The sequence below is a fragment of the Stylophora pistillata genome, chromosome 3 (genome assembly GCF_964205215.1).
Source record: "Stylophora pistillata chromosome 3, jaStyPist1.2, whole genome shotgun sequence".
NCBI lineage: Eukaryota > Metazoa > Cnidaria > Anthozoa > Scleractinia > Pocilloporidae > Stylophora > Stylophora pistillata.
In genome coordinates this window covers 28,216,995-28,240,095 of record NC_142521.1, presented here as the reverse complement: position 1 = coordinate 28,240,095, position 23,101 = coordinate 28,216,995, and the positions used below count along the sequence as shown (strand labels likewise).

General features: G+C 38.5%; 1 protein-coding gene and 1 long non-coding RNA gene across 6 annotated transcripts; one reads left to right on the top strand and one right to left on the bottom strand.

The window, feature by feature from the left end:
- Nucleotides 1-2,417: 2,417 nt before the first annotated feature.
- On the bottom strand, nt 2,418-14,791 carry LOC111336211 (secreted frizzled-related protein 5). Of its 4 annotated transcripts, XM_088753815.1 has the most exons (7): nt 14,646-14,762; nt 9,910-9,980; nt 9,601-9,657; nt 8,943-9,041; nt 7,220-7,838; nt 6,742-6,816; nt 2,418-3,713 (listed from the first exon to the last, which is right to left on the bottom strand). In XM_088753815.1, exons 5-7 carry the CDS (start codon nt 7,707-7,709, stop codon nt 3,370-3,372), a joined length of 909 nt encoding a protein of 302 aa, XP_088609941.1. In that variant the 5' UTR covers nt 7,710-7,838; nt 8,943-9,041; nt 9,601-9,657; nt 9,910-9,980; nt 14,646-14,762; the 3' UTR covers nt 2,418-3,369. The 4 variants fall into 4 exon arrangements, with proteins under 4 accessions (XP_088609941.1, XP_022797997.1, XP_088609942.1 ...); XM_022942262.2 differs by lacking the exon at nt 9,910-9,980 and having other exon boundaries at nt 14,646-14,782; XM_088753816.1 differs by lacking the exons at nt 9,601-9,657; nt 9,910-9,980 and having other exon boundaries at nt 14,646-14,781.
- Nucleotides 14,792-15,519: 728 nt separating this feature from the next.
- LOC148735432 (uncharacterized) lies at nt 15,520-22,736 on the top strand. 2 transcript variants are annotated; one of them, XR_015999364.1, is made up of 3 exons: nt 15,526-17,604; nt 18,153-19,707; nt 21,209-22,736. It is a non-coding gene; the product is annotated as an uncharacterized LOC148735432 (long non-coding RNA). The 2 variants fall into 2 exon arrangements; XR_015999363.1 differs by lacking the exon at nt 21,209-22,736 and having other exon boundaries at nt 15,520-17,604; nt 18,153-20,693.
- The last annotated feature ends 365 nt before the right edge of the window (nt 22,737-23,101 follow it).

Sequence of the window (23,101 nt, the reverse complement as noted above, 5' to 3'; positions counted from 1 at the left end):
AAATGAGGAGCGAGTAGAACACAACAGTTCTTCAATATTGCTGGATGAATTTGGTCTGGGCCGGGAAACTTGTTCGGGTTCAAATCCTTTAAAAATTTCAAGACATCGTCTTTTGAACACCTGATAGAACCAAGCTCTTCTAACAAGACCTGTGGGAAGTTTGGCATAGATTCCGTTTTTTCTGAAGTAAACACTGAAGCAAAATAATTATTCATAATTCAGCGATTTCATTCTCCTTTGTAATAACAACGGATTCATTGGCCTGAATAGCAATCAGGTCATTTGTGCCTCTTTTCTTCGAGCCGACGTAATTCCAGAAACACTTCGCGTTATCACTTCCATTATGGATGTCATCAGCCAGTTTTTCCAAGTATTCCCACCGGGCTTTATTGCATTCACGTTTTAGGCGATTATTCAAATTTCTATACTTCTGCCATAGGCTTACTTTATTCTTATTTCTGGCCATTCCATACAGCGTTTCCTTTTTTTTACAGAGCTTAATAATCTCTGTTGTTATCCACGGAGGCTGACCATTTTCTCTTTGCCTCTTTTTCGGGATTGACTGATCGACTGCAGTTAAGAACGAGTCTGACCAAGCAATCCATATTTCGTCAATGCCATCGTAAACATATGCACAGTTCCAGGAAATGTTCATAAACAAGTCATTCAAAGAAGCCCACTCGGCTTTACGAAAATTGTAAAATAATTTCTTGGAAGCTTTGTGGCAGTATGGGTGAACATTTATATTGAAAGTTACGACGTTATGATCTGATATTGGCTCATCAACGGTCGTATCTTCTGTATAATATCTTTGTTGTTAGTTAAAACCAGGTCTAGAATGTTTTGACCTCTGGTGGGATGAAAGACCATCATTTGAGACAAGAAATTATCCAGAATAGTATCCGAAAAAATTTTATACAATAATTATTGAGCATAAGATTGTTACACCAGTCAATATCCGGCAGGTTGAAATCCCCAACAAGGACAATATCTTTATTTTGTATAGAATCCAATTCACTGCGTAGGATCTCCAAAGGTTCTAAGCCACTCGAAGGAGGACGATAAAATACTCCAAGCACAAATGATTTATTTTTTGAATGATGAATGTCAAGAAATAAAAGCTCAGCGTCCAAACCTGTAAGGACGCGCTGGTGGCAAATTAGATCGCCATTTACCGCAATAAGGACTCCACCGCCTCTTCGATCTCTGTCTTTGCGAAAAACATTGAAGTTTGAAGGGAATAGCTCGGAAGAGAAGACTGAAGCATCTAAGTGCGTCTCGGTTACCGCTATAATATCATACTTTCTTGTAAAACCTTCTGCCTCGAGAATGTGCCTTGTTTACCAAACTTCTGGCATTGAAGGAAGCAATTTTGAGACAATTTGCAGGTCCAGGATATTGGAAGAAATATCGCCACATAGTAAGAGCTTACATGCAAATGAAGTGCGAAGGCCAAACTCGTAACGGCGCCATCTTGTAAGACTTGAGTGACTTTTCCTGTCGAAGTCCAGGGCGTACCATAAACCATCAAAGAACCGATTTTACACTAGCATTTCACAGCCCCCACCAACGCAGCACCAGTTTTTTTTTTCACCCTTTATTCCCCGATTTAATGCTTCCGCTCGAATGGCGCCCCCTATCGACGGAAATAACTAATCGGCATCCTTCCCCTCGGAATAAGTTATTCTCTCTCTCCTTTACCCTCCCCTGGGTTTGACGCACTAGTGCTTGGTGAAGCACTATGATCAAAAGCTATTCAACATAACTAATTCTTTCTGGCCACGATGTCGGGAAACTCTATAAGCGCCCTCGACCCATTGTAACTTTCATGTAAGAGCGGGGGCGCTATTTCAAGGATCTACAGTAAAAAAATAAAAACAAGTCTTTTTAAAGATTTCAAAGGACATGCCAAGCTAACCCTGGCGCCAATTTAGGAGTAATCATGCATTGTACTGGGACTGCGGTGAACAACAATGGGCCTTAATGCTTTTGAACTCTGTTTTCGTGTCAGCACAGTTTGTTCGCTTAGCTAAAGAAACTTCAAGCAAGGTCAATAAATACGATCAGAAACAATTCATAGGTGAACTTCTGATCTTCAATTAAAGACAGAGGAAGTAGATTAAGCTTCAATCGACGTTTTAACCTAACCCGCTGAATATCAGCCTAAATCTCGACTTCAGAGATAAATGTGGTATTTTTGAAAAAGCTGGAGAGGGCATCATCATCGGCCATTTTGCGGTGGCTTCAATAACTTTTTCAATAAGCATGTTCACTGACTCTTCTGGATCCTGAAGGTCTGTTCAGCGACAGAAAATGGGAACCGACCGTTCTTAAAACATATTTTTTGCCTCGCGCTCTCTGTTTTTGCCTTCACCCGCGCACGTTTTTCTGTCACTAAGGTAAGCGTTAAGACAATGTCTTTCTTAAAATCGTTTATGAATCTTATGGATAAAGGTGCCTTTAGTACAAGAAGGCTTTAGCACCACGTGCTTACAAATTACAGACAAAAGAACTAACTTATCTACCTGTGCAACAATTTCTGTGTTTTCTTAACTGTACAATAAACTTAAGAAGTAAATTACGTCATTACAAAGCTTGAACCTCGCAGAGAAAAGCGTTTGCTGACTTTACCGAGGTATATTCGGGTTAATTTACTTGACGTAGTATGCCTTTTCAACGTGTAACTGATAATTAAACGCGACAGTTGTAATCTCACTAAGCAACACGAATAGCCCATTTCCGAATTACCCATGGCCTCATTTTCAAAACTAGGCCTGGTGCTCAACCATTTTACCAAACGAAATGATGAGCACCAGGACTCGTTTTGAAAATGAGGCCAAGGGTAATTCAGAAATGGACTATTTACGCAGTGCATCACGTAGACACAATCTCAATAATTCAACGACTAAAGGGAAAAAAACGATGCGAATACAAAGCATATCAAGCATTCCAACGATACATCAAATTTAGCAAAAACACATTTACGGCGACAATTCCACTTCATTAGATATATTGATTGTCTACTGCACGCTGTATTAAAATAGGTTTAAATTTTTTTAAAATAGGTTTAAAATGTAATCATTTGATCGCGAAAAGGCTTACTGTTCTCTGCCAGAAACCGTTCAATTAACAAACTACTCAGTTAGGGTATTTTGAAAATTGTGGGCGTTCGAATAGCGTTACAAAGTCGATGACATTTCTCAGTAGTGTGGATAAAAGTCTGGTCACTGACGAGTCTTAAAAGGCTAAAACATTAAAAATTCCTCTTAGGTCAAAAAAATCCCAAGCTAAAAGAATCAAAACATTCAATTTTGTTTCAGTCTGTTGTAAGGAGATTTGCTCGAGAATGAGTTCTGAATTTGTCAAATTTTATCGACACGATTGTTTTAGAGATTTTGAGCTTTTCGGTCTCATGAACTTTTTATGTAGCTTGGATCTCCACGGTACAATGGCCTTTACGTTATACTTTGTCTTCCTTCCCGATCTCTTGTTGAGTATTATCAAGTAGGTAACTCCTTTCTTCACTCTTTCCTTCACGTTCGTGCAGCCTCTTTTCGGTAACAGCACGCGGTCAAGACTTTCGACAGCTTTCTTGGTCTTTCTCTGGCTGCGAGCTCCTTGCCTGCCAAATTTCTTATGCCTCTTGATTTTGATCACTTTGTAGGAGTTGTCACCTTTTGCATTACGTACGTTCAACACTTCAGCGCGAATAACTACGTAGAAAAAACGAAAACAAAAAATAGCATGTTTGAGAGCTTTCCAGACAGGGGGCGGCTTTCTATCTTTTAATAATATTCTTTGAAGTTCACGATCGGCAAATTGTTTATCAATCTGTTTTGCCCTTTTACCTTTTGGTTCATTCGCAGTAGCTGCATTTGCCAAGCTGCCTCAACATGTTATCTCAATAGTTTAATCCAATCAAATGGAACACTTTTTATCAGTAAAATGATGAAAGATAAAGCTGTGTAGCTTGAATACTTTAGCTGCAATTTTTGTTAAAAGAAAAAACAAACAAACAAACAAACAGAGAAAAAACATCGAAGTGAAGACATGATATTGTTTGTATTAGCGCATTGGGGTTAAGTTTGTGGCTAGTGATGTGGGTCTTGGCAATCTATCAGATCTGGAGAGCACAATGCATTTCTAGAAAGTAAACTAAAGCTTAACAGCTAGGACAAACGTGGGTGGTAATTTACAAACTTTGCCAATCATTTTTTTTTCTAACCAGGAAGAAATCGTAGCTTAAGTTAGCCTGTTCCCCATGTCCCATGAATGCAACGACAACACCCGTCTCTTCTCTCCACATAGGTGTCTCAAATCTTAATTGATCTTGGCAAAGTATTATATAATATAAATTAAATCAGATTTTATTCTATCTTCGTCTCTAGCGACCTTCTTTTTAACCTTGGCAACTGCAAGCTTTTTTCAAGCTTTACTGAATCGAAATAACACTGAATCTTTATGAGACCCAGAGTCATAAACCTGGAAAAAGAAATTCGTTTTAAGCTGCACCACCCAATTACGAGATGAATGTCTGTACTTGTGGCAATCTAGTGTTATCTTTTGTAAGATAATTTGATGTGTTTGGAGCCAAGCGAAGCACTTATTTCTCTTTATTTAAAAGTTTAGCGCTTTTCAAACCCTTCGTTCAAAGAAGGGAAACGCGATTGGTATTTAGCGGTTTATGTCTCACGTCTCGACCTACTCTCCACAGGTTTTCATCATTCTAATTGCAAAGTGAACCGCTTCGATTTTTTTAGAGACCTCAAGACCAATTATGTTGACATCGAATTGGACTTGAGCTGAAAGAATAAATAACAAAGAATAACTTTTTTGAGAATTAAGTTAAGAATCGCGACTAATGGCTCATCCATTTAGTTAAATTACCGAAAGGATCTTATCGGCTAATCCTTTTTCGTTCATCATCAAACTTGAACCAATTTTGATCTTTTGTTATTTTGTTTGCCAGACAAAACAGAAAGAACATCTTGTGCTTGTCACTTTTACGTTACCATGGCAACTTCATCAAACATCTTTGTAATCGACGTCGGCCCATTCGATTCTCGACCTTAACCTTTTTTGAACTGTTGCTTATTTCAACGCCTTGGTTAAGTGCCAACGCCGTTTTTGATGATGATAAAAAGCAAGTCACCATCCCAGTGAGACTTTGGTATTCAGTGAAGAGTTGGGCAGTTAAAAGTCCTACATTCTCCTCCTGTTAGCGAAGGTTATCAAAATTGAAAAAATAATTATTTCTCTATGCCTGTTGCTTATCAAGTGATAGGTCGCACTTCTTTGAGGTGGCACAAAACTCCTGCCCGTATTACTCTTATCTTTGGCTTTTCAGACACCCAATAAATATGAGTAGGATTTATCTACAAAAGCTCAACTGTTAGAAGGTTCAACGGTGAGATATGGCCTCTGATAACGACTGGGTTCCCTGATCAATAAACTTTATCTCTTTCTTGAACTATTTCAAACAAACATTGAACGACTCAACCAGGCCAAAGCTATTCTTCCCAATTTGAAATATTTGATCTTAATAGTTTCTTACGTCATTTAGCTTTCAAATGCAAAATTCTTCGCCAGCATTGTAGTGCAAACTTCGTCGGCAAAATATTAATTGAAACTACTTCGCGGATAAAGTCAGATGTTTTACGGGAGTTGCGTAATGGTTAAGAACAAAGCCTCTAACTCTTAGAAATAAATATCAAAGCTCCGCTAAGAATCATCATCTGCTAAAAAAAGGAATAAAATAGACAAGTAGGACCACGCACGCAAAACGATTTTTTTTGTTGCAGTTTTCTACGTTGTAAATCAATGGTCTTAAGTTTGATCAGACATCCGTTAAATTTTAATTGGATAGCGTGTTACGGAATCTGTCAAGATGACAGACGTGTAATAAATACGGTCATACGGCGTAAATGTAGCTCACTTTAACTAATTACTTATCAATCACTGCTCATTTTCGGCGCGCATTGAAGTATGTAGTCAAAATACATCAGGATAGATTTGCCGCAAAGAAATCTCGCTTCACCTTTTAAATTTAACTTAACCCCAGACGGTCGTTTTCCTATAGAAACCTTAAGGCACATTTTCGAGCGCGTCGCTAATTAAAATGTAAAATTTCTTAAATAAAAGCCCCCTGTCATGTTAATTACGTGAACTGATTTACAGAGAATTCAGAAATTACGCGAACTGGTCGTACATAGCGACAAGAAATTGCGATAACACCTCGAAATGCGCAATCCTGACAGATATTTCTGAGGCTGGAACGAAAACTAAAATTTCTAAACGGTTGCGGTTAGGCTGAAAGGTACCATCTAGATACGGCACGGATTTGCAAAATGGCACAACACAGAATCACATTTGGTGGTCTGAGACATTTGCGTAGAGTCAAAAATACGCTCACACTAGTAGGACCATCCACACCTATTCGAAGGCTCGGGGCGACAGATTTTCCAACCCTTACTACACACATTTCAGCTGAGTGACTCAATGGCCTTTTTCAAAATGCTTTCCATAATAAAAATATCCGGGTCATGTCCAAGAGGAAACTTTTTACATAACTGTACGCTCTAGACACTCAAGTGCGCGAATAACTTATTTCATGATTTCCGATTTTTACACGTACATTTTAACAAATAATAACACAGAAAAAAAAAAAAAAAAATCTGGAATGTTTCTGAAATTTAGTGTACGTGTTATTCATAGTATGACAAAGTCGTTAGTACTTCTCACCTAAATCCCTCTTACAGATTTTCCTCGAAAGGGCATCCTCATCATTTAAAGCTGGATCACAAATCGAGTCTATGACTGAAAAAAAAAGTATGAAAAAGATCATCTCTTGGTAGGAAATACTTAAGAGATCGATTCAACGGAAACAATTCTTCTGACTTCCGTTGCTTCGCGCCCTTTCCGTAAGCACCTCTATATTTGGCAATGGTTTGGTTGGTAAAAAGCAGATTGGCACAAAACAATCTATTTTGCAGCCAAATCTGACGAATTTTCTCCTTAAGATGGTCAAACTAACAAAGTTTCAAAGGTCGATCGTTAGAAAAGAGGATATTATGAATCTTATGTTTAGGGTTAGCAATCATTCGTTCTTAGCGTTATGTAGCCTTCAACTTTTTTAATCACCTAGGGTTAAAATAAACATCTGAAAGACGTAAAGCGTACAATTTACATCGATCACCGACCACAAATTTTAAAAGTGTACCTGGAGGAGGAGGCTTTGGGGTTGAAACGAAGTCTTCTCGCACGCACATGGTGTCGTCCTGGTACCCCGAGCAATTAAAGGCAAAGTGAGTTGGCCACGAATAATTATGTCTACCCATCACCGGCTGACAGCTCTTCTTCACGCTGTTACAAAACGACTTGCACAACTTGATGCTGACGTGTTCCCCGCTCTCACTGTCAAACAGGCAAATCGGCGCGTAAATGGCGCACAAGAACAACTTCAACCCAGAATGGCAAAGTCCGACGAGAGGGGTCCAGGGCATCATCGCCTGGACGGTTTCCGCGAGCTTATAATTGTTGAAAGCGTTTGGGAGTCGCATATGTGAGTAGCTATCGCTGTTAGTCAAGTTCTGGCAGAAAGGCGGCACAGGCTCACAGCGTCCTCTAGGCCTGGAGCTATATCCGTGTGATGTGGCAGCGACCGAACAAGCCACTACAGCAACGATGCAGCAGCTGAAAAGGAACTTCATGGCGTCGCTTTCTTTGCGGTTGTGCTGGCGATAAATCCACGATCTTCGAGACAGGATCAGACGGTGGCGTATTTTAACAAGTGGACTGTGGGCGGTGCTTGAAGTATATTGATCGAATTTCCAGCTTTTCTGCCAAACACAAAAGGCACTGTCAAACACTTTCACGAGCAACAATGGCATGTGAAACATTTACGCGTGTCATCTAGGGAAGTGCTGATATTCTTAATGAGCTATTGTCTTGAGTCTCATTTGAATGCATGTCAATCAGGCCATGTTTTGGGAAATTTAAAAAGAGGGCTTAATTCCTGAAAGTTTGAATTGGCAACGTACAACCTTTGGAACTTTACATCCATTAAAAATCAATATTTCTGCCCCATGAAAAGCACTGGTATTCATTCGTCTCAATTGCTGTTGAACAATAGAAAAATCTGCATCTGCACTTTCGGTATTCAAAGCAAACATCGGCTGCGATGGCGGTAATAATGACTTTTCTTCATGCAAGATGAAATCTCTTTGGTTCTGTTTTGCTTACCGAAAAAAAACATTTGACGCCTTTTCTCGTCTTATACTCGCTTCACTTCTCACGAAGATTAAGTGGATTACGAGCAAGTAAATGGTAAATGGTGTTAGTGATGTGTGAGACCTTCACACCACTGTGGCTAACAAATCTTAATGGCTGGCTTTTTGCACCCTAATCCGGCAATCAATTCTACACAGCGAGGGACAAAGGTTGGGGCATAGCAAATGCCATTTGATTAGTCTCTCCCATATGAAGGTGTTCATGAATTGTCCTTGCTATTACTTAAACAAACAAAACTTATGACAGGGGTTTCTTAGCATGTGTAAAATCCCTGTCTGGGTCCTTATCTGCTTATAAATTTCAGCACGGTAGCATACGATTGCTAAATTCAGCACGCGAAATCCTGTTCAGGCGAAAACCCGGGGAGCAGGGATATCATGATAGAGGCGAGAGTTCAGACCGCCCACCAATGTTCCCTGGGTCGATTTTCTTCATTCTGTTCTCGTCCTCGCTCAGAGATTCTGGTATTCTCTCTTCCGTAAGAGTCGATCGCCTACATTTCAATTCCACCTATAAATACAGGCCCTGCTCCTTGACTGTGTTTCCTTAAAGAGGCGTGCAAGCTTTCCATGCGATTACCCGCCATTCAAAAATGATGATTTGAATCGGAGCGATTATAAAGCTTTTGTCAAAACTTTTGATCTGCAGCTTACCTGTATGTGTTTAAGTCAGAGTTAACTCTCGACAAGGTTGCCGTCTACGTCTTAAAAGTATGTGAAGTCAATATGAGTGTTGAATGATTACTTCTCCGTCTATTGAACGCAGGAGGAGAAGATAAATTCTTTAGTTTGAATCGACATTCAAATGTTTTCAGTAAGACCGAAGTCTAATAAAACATCAAAATACTATATTTTCAGCTTGTCTTCTTGAGGTATTTCGTTGCAAAACGGAGAAGAAGACAAAATATAACAAATCAGACGAGAAAGGCTTTAGTGAATATCATTCTCGGTGGAAGTGGAGCTTTTAATCCTTTAATTCCTATGAGTGACGAAGACAAAATTTCTCCCGACAACATCAATACAATATCAGCTGACAAGTAATGAGAATAACGAAAAGTATCAATTAGGGAACTATTAGTTAATCTAATACCAAATTCTCTATACTAACATCATAAGAATTATTTGCCCGCCCATTTGGAAAAATTCGAAGCGTTATCAGTACAGGCAGCAGTGGGATATCGTATAAGTTGCCTCGATAGACCTTGGATATCATAGTTTTACTGCAATTTGCCATAGCGAATGTCTCATGTTGGCTGGGTAGACTTAATGTATCAAAGGTCTAACGGTTTTTTACACACAAATTATTTCATACCATGATTCATCATTTATCAACTGCTGTCATCCAACTCAGGGCGCAAACAAATTTAGGCTAGAAACATAAAATGTGGGAACAATAATCAATATTCTTCCGCAAGGTTCAAGTGATGCTTATTAAAATTCTCTTAAAACTCTTTCATGGGGAGCTTAAATTAACCCGCGACTGAAGAAGTCCTAAACAAGGACGCTTGGAATCGACCTTAACTGTCAAAAATGCATCCATCATTCTATCACCTCGAAACACGCCTTCCCGATAATTGTATAAATTAATATAACTTCGAGCAGTTTGCTCGTTGAACATGACCTTCAATCGTAACTTTCGCCATAACGTGCTAGTTAAGATTAAGTGAAACCACAAGGAGATGTACAATGTTACTGACGTTTGCAGGAAAGAAAGAAAAAAACCGTGCTTAGATACACAGATATCGGGAAATTAAAAATGATAAAGAGGTCGTCTACCAAAGATGGGAAGGGAAACGTCGGAATTATTTCAACACCTATCTTATACCGCTTGCGAAGAAAGTGTCAAAGGATTGAGACAGTCGAAATTTATTATAACATTGTTGGTTAGCCGCTAAGTATTCAGAAGAAGTTTGAAATTCATTGACCAAGGCGTGGAAATGCTATTAATACCGCAACAATTTAAGGTGGAAATAGATTCTTGTCTTAGGTGGCCGTTGCGGTTTTGAGGTATTCTCCTACGTGTTGGCCTTTAGGACATTCAAGCCCGCCAATTTGCCCTAATATGCCTAAAATTTTAAAACCATCCAAAGAACTTTGTAACAGTTACACCACCACTGATTTTAAGTTTCTTTGTCAAAGAGAAGCTGCAGCAAAAAGAAAAAACAATAAGCGATGCTTCACTTTGCCAAATTGACGACATGAAATAAAAATATTTGTTTGCTCCTAAATGCTCTGGGTAATACATTCACTTAAGGTTATTTCACAGACAACAACGGGCGCGATAAGAATTCAATGCTAAGTGAAAGTTTTCATCCAAATATAATTTATGTTCATGATCTGCTATCAAATTGCAAAGATCGAGCATTTACTAGCCGTAATTGGAGTGATATAAAACCGATGGCGATTTTTAACAATAATAGTGGAAAAGGAATTTGCTTAAAGTTCTCAAACGTCGCTGTTCAAACATTGGTTGAGAAGGGGAGAAGGTAATTTTTCATAATCAGAGCAGGTTTATTAGTGGGAATTTACTTTATTTAGTAAATGGCTTGCAAACAGTGCTGAAAATGATCTTAGTTACCTCACTCAAAATTCAAATAAATCATGAATTTTGCTCAAATTTTGCATAAAATGCCTTCACCCTTGAAAACGAGAATAGAGTAACCTCGTTCGTGGGTCTTCATTTCGATGTAAAGCTATGTGACGAGGTTGAGTGTTATCAAGACTTAGCTCTGCATGGAATAACAAGAAGGAATTTTGATTAAATAGCTGAAATTTGACTGTGTTCTATGAACACGGAGTGATGACATCTGTCAAAACCAAACCCAGACGAAAAATTGCAATCATGATCATGGAAAGAAAAAGAAAAAAAAAAAACATCAACAACAGCGACAAAAACGACAAAGGTTTTAGGAGGGAAAGGGTAAGAGGACCAAGAAGTGTATCATTTTCAGTGGCAGTTGTTTGAGTTGTTTTAAGTCTATTTTTCTACCAAAAATACAGCTTTCAAGGCATTTATCAATCCTTAGGTTTAGGAGTAAAATCTCTGAGAAACGTTGGCACACTTTGTTCGCCGGAAGAGGAGTTTTTCAGCGATGAAGGTGTGCACCTCCCTTATTTTGTTTCATGCATCCGTCTTCTCATCACATAATGAAAGCCCCAAAGCCCCAACGCTGTTCAGAAAGACAGACAGACATCTATATTTATACAGGATAGCTCCTTCAATGTAGTAAACACTGGTATCAACGGGGGTCCTGTTACCCACCCCTCCCACTCCAGGGGAGGATACAGTAATCTCGTGCATGGGAAATTAACGTCTCCTGCCCCTAACCCTGCAGGAGACGGGACCTCCATTTATTCGTCCCTATCCGAGAAGACTAGAATATCTAACCATTTCTTGATGTTATAGAAAGGTAGCATACTCTTTTCAATTATTTTAAGACCCTGAATGTTGGTCCGGCCGGGGCTCGAACCCTCGACCTCCCGCACAACAGTCTAGCGCTCTATCCATTGAGCTAACCAGGACGCGGTTCAGTTTTTTTTTCCCTCAAGCGCAAGGGACGTTTGCCCCGCTAAGAGGGCAAAAAATGTCCAGGTCATCACCGTAGGTTTGCTGACCGAAAATTGCAAGTTTATAAGGTAGGTCTGCCTACTATATGAAGTTTTGTCGGAAAACAACATTTTAACAGTTACCAGAACGAACAAGTTCGTTTGGTAGTTTGCACCATGGCCGTTTGATCGAAGGAAACCTTACGATTATAATTCGTTATGGGAGGTAAAAACCTAAGAAGTAAGAATCAATGGAAATGAAACGGAGGTGATTAGTGACGGAGGAGAAGGAATTAGATTACAAATTACCAGTTGCATCTAAACGCCCAGATGGGGGAAAGGAGGAGTGGAGGTTAGAGGTTATTCCACTTGGTGGGGGGTGCTCTGCTTTTAAATCCCCGCCCTTTTGAAGAAAAAGCATCTTTTTGCACACCTATTTTTAGTCATGGTGCCTAGAATCCACATTTGTTTTTAGACCTGTATCATGAAAGTTCAACGTCTCCTGCAAATCAATCAAATACAACTTTTTTCTTAATTATATCGTTCGTGAATGACAAATTCAAGAGTTACTAAATTCAGTTCAGACAATACATTTTCATTTTGTTAATTTTCAGTCTCGTTATACGCACTACTGGTTCCTTTGAAAACCATACTCGATTAGAGAATATAATGGTCAAAATATATCTCCTTTTGGACCAAAATGACCACACTCTTTAAAGCGGCGCAACCCTGTTTAATTTAAAAAGGAGAGTAACAACTTTCCACCCTGGGGCTAAATTTTTGCAAGAAAGCTTACTTCATTCCTGAGTCCAGTTGAAAGATTATACAAAGCGATTTAGACATAAATAGAAGAAAAACAAGTTTGAGGTCTACACGTCCCCTTAGAAACTTCTCCAGAATGTATTTGATTGGAAGCGAAGAAATACGAAGAACAGGGTTCACCAAACCTTTTGCTTACAAGTCAGGGACTGGTGACACTCCTTGCTCAGTTACTGAGCCTAACCTCTGACCACTGACCAAAGCGGGATAGGGTGATGGGAAATTTGTGTGCTAGAGCTTTCTTGATTGCAGTGTCTGTGTTACGTCCGTTGCATCTGATATCGCCTCGAAAAGAAACTTTGATCTCCCAGGTAGGTGTCTGGAAAGGCGTTTGTGGTCCGCATTGAATTTTCAACTTAGAGAAATTTTCAATTCAATGTCGAAAAGTAGTCTGACATTGCATCGGCTTTTCTTTACTTTACTCTGTGATTGGACAAAAAAAAAACTCGCACCACTCTCTCAACCAATCAGAAACAAAACGAAGAAAATCACAACTTGGTCGCCTGCGTTTTCCCGCGCTTTCGACAATTTATTTGTTTTACTTTAAGTTCTCATTGACTTTGAAAAGTACAGTGGAACCTCGATTTAACGAAGTACCAAGGGACTGGAGAAATTGGTTCGTTATATCGAGGTTCTGCGGCATACATTTTACTTCAACTTGAGCCGGGCTGAAACTGAAGTATCGTTTCTTAGACTGAGGACTTCATTATATGGAGGTTCGTTAAATCGAGGATCCACTGTATTCTTCTTCCTTCTGATTGGCTGGTGTGATTAGTTTGGTTTTTACGAAACTGTATCGAATAGCGCTCTTAGTGAACATCGAATAACTGCAATTACACATGGAATGCCATGAAATTTCCCTCGACTATATTCCTCTTTTCCTTAATCAGTTTCCTTTGTCAATTAGTTTTCCTTTTCCCATAGTCTTTGAGCTCTCAAGTGATGGCAAATATATTGATTATTGAATTTTTCCCTTCAGGAGAAAACATTCTCTTGTTCCCTTACATTGTTGTGACTGGAGAAAACAAATTTAAAAGCCCTTTTGCAAGTAGGAGGAAAAATAATGTGAATTCTGAGATCATGCACGTTTTCACTTTTCTGTCGTGAGGCACGCATGCAGTCACGCAAGTTTGAGAAGTTAGGGTTAACCAAAATCGTATTTACCTTGCCTTATGCTCAGTTCTCATTGGTTGTTTTCTAGTGTGTCTGTTTGTTTATGTGGAGCAGTTATCTTTAAGCCAGTGTCTTGACCCAAGGATATAAATAAGAAGTGTTTGTGAGTCCGTAGTTCTAAGGCGAAACAATTTCTTTTACACTTGTGTCCTCTTTTTTTTTTTGCGTCTGGTTGTTTTTTTTTTTTTTGCGTCTGGTTTTGTTTTTTTTGTCTGTTTGGTGATGTAATGCGGTTATCTTTTAGCCCGATATGCTTTGTCCAGAGATTAAAGTAAGATGTGTTTTTGGGTCCGAAGTTCGAAGCCGAAATAATTTCTTTGCCACTTGTCTACAGAAAGGAAATTGACAAAGCAATGAATAACGATCCAAGATAAGCGGTATCTTCACGAAGGTAGCACTTACATCTTGCTCATCATGAAATACCATCAGAGGACTAAACGCGCGTTGATAAACATTACGTGCAAATAAAGCAATAGCTTGTCTTTATGATTTGCAAATAGATCGAAACAGACCAGAAACCAAAATTTTCATATGTCATACTGCAAAGGATTCGTTATCTCTCTCCTAGTTCGGACCCTACATTTCGGGATACGGCAGTGACGCAGAAAGGAAAATTACCCTTTCAATTCATTTGCCTCACACCAAAATATTCGGCTAAAAGAATAAAAAACGTCAATGATGGCAGAGATGAAGTGTTAATGTGCGATGAAATAAGTATATTCAAGGTCACGAAAATGGACTCGTCTTGTTTTCTCCAACTCTTTTGATTACAGAGAATAAATTTACATAAGTAGAGGCTACGTTAACGTATGTCCTTACCCAATATTCGGCCTGAGATGACGCTTTCTAGACCTGCGCTGAACAACTGACAAATGTCTCTCCGATGTATACAGTTTCATTCGCTTACGAACAGGCCTTGGCAAGCAAACCAGGTTTTTGCGTGATTGAAGTCTGCTCAAGTTTAATTGGGTCTTGAAGCGTGCCAAGTACCATTCATCCATCCGGGAAGAAACGGAAATCTCAAAACTAAACAAATATTTGTAGGTGATAAGCAACTTACAGGGAGAGAAAATCTGTTAATTAGATAATTCTGTTAGATGTCAATATTTGTCGGCTTTGCTCTCTGAATAATTTTATAAGATTTAAAAGTTTCCTCGTCACGCACTGCTCAAAAAAGAGTGATTGCTTGAGAATCGCGGTCTAAAGGGCAAGGGATTTTCTCTGACCTGGTTCAGGCCATCCCTTTTACTTCGTAATAATAATTTTAATAATAATTTCATTACTTCTATAGCGCAAAACTCATTAGATATTTGACCTAATGCGCTTAAAACAATTGTGAAAGGCCTTCGTAAAAGGCCCCATAGACTATTTAGAAAGTAAAGAGAAAAGCAGAAGAGTCAATTTTTTTTTCTTATGTGACTTAATGAAGGGGCTCCATGGAAAACTTTTCCTTCCGAAACTAATTACTCGGTGAGGGGTAATAAAATTCAAAGCATACGCTTGAAAATAAGATCTATCCACTTGTGAAAGGCCTTCGTAAAAGGCCCTATAGACTATTTAGAAAGTAAAGAGAAAAGCAGAAGAGCCATTTTTTTTTTTTCCTTAAGTGACTTAATGAAGGGGCTCCGAAACTAATTACTCGGTGAGGGGTAATAAAATTCAAAACATACCCTTGAAAATAAGATCCATCCACTTGTGAAAGGCCTTCGTAAAAGGCCCTATAGACTATTTAGAAAGTAAAGAGAAAGCAGAAGAGCCAATTTTTTTGTTCTTAAGTGACTTAATGAAGGGGCTCCATGAAAAACGTTTCCTTCCGAAACTAATTACTCGGTGAGGGGTAATAAAATTCAAAGCATACCCTTGAAAATAAGATCCATCCACTTTCGGTGCCTTTATTGAAAAAGCCTCTATCGATTTTTCAAATATTTCTCCCATTTTTTTAGTAAATGCTAAGCATGGTGTAAACGGTGCGCGAAATTTCTTTCATTGTTTCAATTCAATTATATCTACAAGTTGTGCCACCTTGAAAATGTCGGACTTGCACAAGGATGTTAGAAGTTTCCCTTTGAAAGCAAAGAGGAAAAAAAATTCCTAAAGCCCATGATTAAGATATAAACATGATTGGTCATGATATGTATCTTTTCATGAATGAAGTGAGGTCACTGGTATGAAATATTCTATTGATAAGATTTTAGTGTGTAAGGTGTTATTTTTTTTTGTCGACATAACAACAAATTCTGAGCAAGTGGCATGGAAACTGTTCCTTCCACTCATACAGTCAACTATCCGCTAACAGACACCCTTTCAAGTGAAAATTGGCTTTTTATTTTGTTTTCGTCCTCTCGCAAGCGGACTCCCCATGCATAAAAATTAACTCTTGGCAATAAAATTTGTCTTGAATGATTAATGACAGAGCAACAGAACACTGGGGATCGGTTTTGTCAAATCTCCATCGGTCCACGGGAAAGAAAGCCGTCCGTTCGTTTGATAATTAACTAGAGTCCGACATAACATTGTCCCGTAAGCGGACAGCTACCCTATTTTTCTTTGATGTCCGCTTATGAGAACTGATTCCCGTAGATGGACAGTTCTTCTCACGGACACTTTTTTTACAATTCCCAAGGGTGTCCACTAACGAGAAAGTTGACAGAACGACACTCTGTCCCCAAAATCGGTACAAACAAATGAAAAGCAGTCATTTTAAATTCTAAATGGAAAGAGGCTCTGACTATTACAAAGTCGATTCCTGTGATTACATTTTGATTTATCCTTCTCACCTTCATAAAACTGATAAGGTGCAACTTTTAGTTATGCACACTGAACTCTGTTGTCAATAGCGTCTTCCTTCTATTTGTGTTTTCCTCTGCAGATTGACTGAAGTTTCGTAAAAGTGCATCTCATATTTAGAGGTATCAAGACAGAAATGTTATTTTGAAGTTTAGAGTTTTTGAAAGTTAAAACAAAATATTACAAACCAATCAAAGATTTAAGATGTTACACGTGATTGGTTAAAACAGTAGGACAGCATGGCAGACAATGTTAGTAAACTGAATCTCTGATAAGCACTTTCTATATCTCATTTAAAGACAGTGTTTTCAGTTTTTTCTGTGTTAGCTCGGGCGATCTCTCCCATTTAATGCACCAGCTTTGAGCTTTTCGTTTCAAAATCCTTCTGTTACAAAAGTGCTTGATGTCTTCAAGAGCCAACGTCTGGCCTGATTCCACGGAGAGAAAAATTTGGCTCTATATCTTTAAATGAAAACTTTGAAGAGATCGTTTTTGACCCAACTCAAAAGCTCACCTCAAGCTCAAATTCTAATTGACAGCTGTTATCTTGCAAGGCAATAGATCGAATGAAACCATTCTTGTTTGTGTTTGCTTTATTCTGGCGTGCTTTTATGAGGGTGCAGAAACACGCTCATCAACGACAATAATTGTCAGTTTTCGTATAGAAAATAAAGTTTGCTTTGAAAGAATCGCTTGGATGTGTGAGGAAATTAATGGAGTCATTATCGCGAAACACATAGGCCTCGACTACGCTCTGTTCTGTTAGTAAGGCACTAAGGAAGCAGCCATAGCCTTCGAGAAACCATTGACAACGTCCCATGCTTCAAAATTTTGTTCGTGCTCTACAGTTTTCTGTGTTTTACAACAACAAAAAAAGCACAGTCGAGGTTTCTAAATAACGACTTCACCACACAACATACAGCTCAAATATTAAACCATCAGGTTTATTTTGCACCGTTCAACCGAACACCAACGACAAACAGTATATCACGTATATGAGCACGATCCTTCGCAGTAAAGCACTATTTGAGCAATAGTGAAAATCAGACCTGAAAAAACATTTCAGGCCTGTACGGGATTCGAACCACTGACCTCTGCGATACTAGTGTAGCGCTCTACCAATTGAGCCAACAAGCCAACTGTAATAGTAATGTATGTTAGCAAATAATAAACGCCACAGCGTACACTATTGAGTTGTGAATGCACGCGAAGGATCGTGCTCATATACGTCTCATAACCGCAGTTCACACATATGTTTCATATGTTTGTTGTTGTTTGATTTATCATCTACGGGTTTATGTCGAATTAATTTGGTGACCTGCTCTCAGTTGGCTTGTTAGCTCAATTGGTAAGAGCGCTGCACTAGTATCGCAGAGGTCAGTGGTTCGAATCCCGTACAGGCCTGAAATGTTTTTTCAGGTCTGATTTTCACTATTGCTCAAATAGTGCTTTACTGCGAAGGATCGTGCTCATATACGTCTCATAACCGCAGTTCACACATATGTTTCATATGTTTGTTGTTGTTAAACAGTATATCAGAAAGACTGTACATACAATCCACGTAAAATACAGAATCATTCTGTTGGAAGAAGTCTCTATTGCAGCACATGCAAATCAAATACTTCGAGAGGTGAGCAAACATGGTTAGAACAATGACCAGAAAAAACCTGTGAAAAAAAAAATTCTGGTAAGGAACATGGCCCAAGCTTATACAACCGTCTTACAAGGCTGTATATATATATATATATATATATATATATATATATAAACTAAAAAAGGACAAACGGCGTTGGCTTGTAATTGTTACCCACGGGCAAACGCAGGCTTAAATACTCACATGTCTATACCCATGATACACCTTCACTAAAGGGCCCAAGCCCAAACCCAGTTGTTCATTTACCACGGAAATGTTGAATTTCCGGTTTATTCGTTGGCACTCAAACGCAGATATTCCATTTTGTTGATAAATCAAAGAGAAGCAAAAAACAAAACTTAATCGCCAACACAGCTTGGACCATATCAGATGGGCAACCGGAGTTAATGTTCAAGTTAGGATTAAATAGAAAAAAATAAACACGAAAAATTTGGTAATTATCAATTGCGTATGAGTGTATGTTCGCTTTGCTTTTACGTGGAAAGATTGTTATAAGATTTTACTTGAATTTCTCTTTCTTAGCTAACCGGTTTGAAAATGTAACGACATGGCATTTTAAACTGAGTTACAATGACGTTCGATTGTTGTTAAGTCAAGAAATGTTTTCTTACTTCCCCAAATTGTCGAAACCTGATAGTAAAGTGAGATTTATGTCAACATAACGATAAAGGCCGAACTAACTCTGACAATGTCATCTTCAGCACGAGTTTCTCAACCGAGGGAATCTGGGCCACAATTTTCAGCACCAAATGGCAATCTGTGAGTTTTTCAGAGGCCAAATTTGGCAATCTGCCTTGCTATTTATGTCCTTTTAATACCCATAGGATAATTATGACCCTCATATAACCTCCTGAGGTTAGTTGCATGAGATTCAACAGTAACTTTCATTCAACAGTGCTTTATATGCAAAGGTTGTCTCACTGTAAAAATTTCCTTAATCCTCATATGAGGCTCAGTATGATCCGTCCCCATCACTGGCAGTTGGTTGTCAGTCCACACCTAAGGAGATAATGATGACTAATCCCAACGAGTCACGTCTCAGTGGTAACCTCAACCTTTCAGCAGACTCTCAATGAGGTCCTGGCTACTATGGAGAGTGACTAAAAATAAGTATTTAAAAACTTCTAGAATGCTTAGTCATGCTGACTTGCATGCATGGACTTCCTATGGACCTTTCCAGAACCTTCTTTTAGGTTTTGTTGTTATGATGTAACAGTAACAAAACGATTATGTTGTAAACTTCTGGAATGTTCCGGAATACTTTGTAAATGTTTATGAGGACTTGGTCGTGTAATAGCAGTGGTTGCTGTTGTTGAGAGTGACCGACTGTTTGGAAAGCTATACTAAGGGAGAGAACTGCTGTGGAAGATTTAAGGAACTTTGGAGAAAATGGCGAGTTTGTGCTGTGTTGAGATGAGATATAGTTTGTGGAGAGCTTACGTAAGTTATTGAGGATAACTACTGTATTAATATAAAGTCGCTCCTAAGCAAGATTATTTCACGTCACTTAATAAAATAGTTGAGTTTACAGGATCACAGTGTTTTTTTGTCTAGGGGTAAATTCCAAAATCCCACTCTGCTGAATGTACACGGCAGATATCTCTCTAAGGTGGAATATATATTTCAGCGGTCACGCATACCGCTAGATTCTGAGCCAGCGGATGCACAAGGAAGCGCTGGGATATAAGCAAACTCATGTAAACCGTGCGGAAATTTCTAACTTTGACGCCCTTTTAAAAATCCCAACTACGCCTTTGTTCTGCACCGAGACATCAACTTCGATTTCTATTTTGTCGGCTTGTTTATTAGCTTTTTGTTCTCGACGAAAAACCTTGAACTCCGACCGTACAGTAGAAGCTAACCATAGGCACAAAACGAGTTTGTCGCTTGTCGCTCTTTCAGCTGAACTGATAATATGATCAGGGCCTGGCTTTTTCTGGCTTTAAGCTGATAAATAATCAGATATCTGATAAGCATACTTTGTCGAGTTATGCAGTGTTTTTGTATTGATGTTGCGTGTTAGCGTGTAACGGAGTATAAAATTCCTTTTATCGTGGTTTAGAATTTCTTAGCTTGCCCTAACAGCTTTCGCAGGATTAGGAGCTTTTGTCCTGCTTTTGCCTTAATTCCAAAAGATCATCAGATAAATGTTTTTCGCTGATGTTTTCGAGCTGATCAATGTCTTATGACCATTTTAAGGTTTGGAAAACAGTCGTATCTGCAAATAGCTTGATGAATAGTTTGCAATCTTGTATCACGAAACATAACAAATGAACACGAACAAGGAGAAACGTCTGAGAAGTAGTCAGTTTTCCTCTCCCTTCCACGCACTTTCTATCATTTTTTCCAATTTCTCCTTGGACTATCGTATATGGTGATGATTTGTTAAATTTAAGACTGTCAATAAACTTCAAATTTATTCTTTGCCTAGAGACTGTACCACCGTGAAAATCACTCGTTAAAAATTTACACGAAACACCACTTCAAGTGTTTTTTTAAATTTTTTTTATCAACAGCTGTGTATTTGTGGAATATGGGCTGATATTGTCACAGCTTTGACTTCCATGTGTTACACAAAAATAAACAGAATTATCGATTTAAAACAACAAAGCATCATGTAAAGAATAAGAAAGATGGTAAGTTTTGATACCGCTTTTTTCGTCTAGTCACGAGACAAAGAAAGTATTCACGGGACAAAGAAAGTATTCGCGGGACAAAGAAAGTAGTTACGGGACAAAGAAAGTATTCACGAGAAAAAGAAAGTATTGACGGGACAAAGAAAGTATTCCGCAACCCGAAGGTCGTGGGCTCGATTCCTCGTGGGGACTCAAAATTTTTTCTTCGTCCCACACTCGTGACTAGACGAAAAAACAACCTACTACAACAAAGCATCATCTTCTGGTATACTGAAGCATCTTAATAACTTTCATCACCTTCTCAGCTCCATTCGCTCTCTGGTAAATATGAAAATCAAGAGGCATCCAGTCATGGGGTTCTCGGAGGTAACAGGAGGTCCTAATAAACTGAGACGTCATTGAGCATGGATAGCTTTACCATGCTCAACAATGCATAACTGAGTCATGCTATGGAAGGCTGTGTACAACAAGATCGTGACAGGAACTGCTCCTTTCAAGATTTTAAGTCCATCTTGGTGATTAGAAAAATAAAGGGATAGGGAAGGAATAAAGGGACAGACAGGGAAGGAAGAAAGTTACAGTTGGAGAAGGAGGGCGAGAAGCCATTAAGAGCTAGTGTTCTAGTCTTCATTCCAGATGGGGGTTTCAAAGGTTTTAAAAACGATACACAAAAAAACATCAGCTAATGAACAAAACAAATGGACCTGCCAGGGTGCGAGAACCGGCTTCTCTATTGTTTAAATTTTGATTTTAAAATATGGTTTTACGAGCCCGCTAAGTTACCGGGAATTTCGAGAAACAGGCCTTAGAGAGAACAGAAAATCTGCAGACCCTTATCCATCATCATGCTGTAATGTTCCACAATAAGGGACGGGAGGGACGGGAGGGCGGAAAGGAAGAAGGGAAGCAAGCAACCACCTCCTTGAGTGGTATTTTCGTACACTTTAAAGTGTTTTGATACAATTTATAAGTTTTTATGCTCCCACGGATAGCTTGAGTGCTATTCTGGGTGGGTTGTGTATTAAAAGTAAAACTATTATAACAGCGTAAACAAATTATTTTTAATCTAATAATTTAATAGGACAACTTCAAAGTTACAGAATGGTAAATCTGTAATATTACTTTTAGGGACTGGAACTACAAAGTTAGGTAGGAACTAACTTGTTAACAAACACAAATGTTATCAGATTTAGTTAAAACTTTCAAAAAAGCTAAAACTTTTGAAACTAAGAAAGCAAGAAAGTCTAAGAGTTTTCTTTTCACTCCATAGAAATCCTCCACTCCGTTGGACAAAACTGGCGATAAATAATTGAAAATGTCCTGGATTCTATCCTACGGGATCATTTCTTTAGATCCAAGTTTTTCCACTGACGTTTTGAGGCTAATCAAGAGATGATGATGTCTTGGACTGATTCAAGCCTAATTACCAATTAAAAGATTTAAAAACTCACATGAAGAAATGGCTTTAAGGATCGTATCCAAAGCCGGAGTTATCACGGAATATAACGAGTACATAAACGAGTGACAACCTTCACGATTGTTCTGTTTTCTGCTTGTTCATCAACTTTTTGTATTCTTTCTCAATTTCTTTTAATACAATTCTTTAACTTGTCGAATTTTTTAACTGTTGAAATGTCTATAGATAGATCCACAAATCCATTCTAGGAGATATGTAAAGAGGAAACCATTTTTTTTACCTTGTTTTTCTTTCCATTTTTTTTTCAATTTATTTCATGATGTAAACTGGCCACCGAAAAGAGTTTCGAAAGTTAACAAACTTTTTTAAGATGCGAAATTTACATTAATTAGAAAGTAAAACCCTTTGTTTGTTTATTTATTTTTTGTTTGCTCGTTTCGTTTTCGAGGATCAGCCTTTGGTTTCCTGCTACAGAATTTTCACAACGAAAGCAGTTATTTTTTCATACAGACATAAAACGAGATCATCGATTTAAAACGGCAATGCAACACTCAGAAAGCTTTTATCAGTTTCTTAGTTACTTTGAGGCCTTCAGGTATGTGCAGATCAAGAAGCATTCAATCATAAGTTTCCTGGAAGGCTTTGGGGAGGTCATTCAACGAGACGTCATTTAACATGAGTGCGATGAAAGATTGTGTCCAGAATGCACGTGATGACTGAGGTGCCGTCGACACTTTTCTGTCCTTCACCGATAGAAAGTGGCAATTATTAAGAGAAAAAG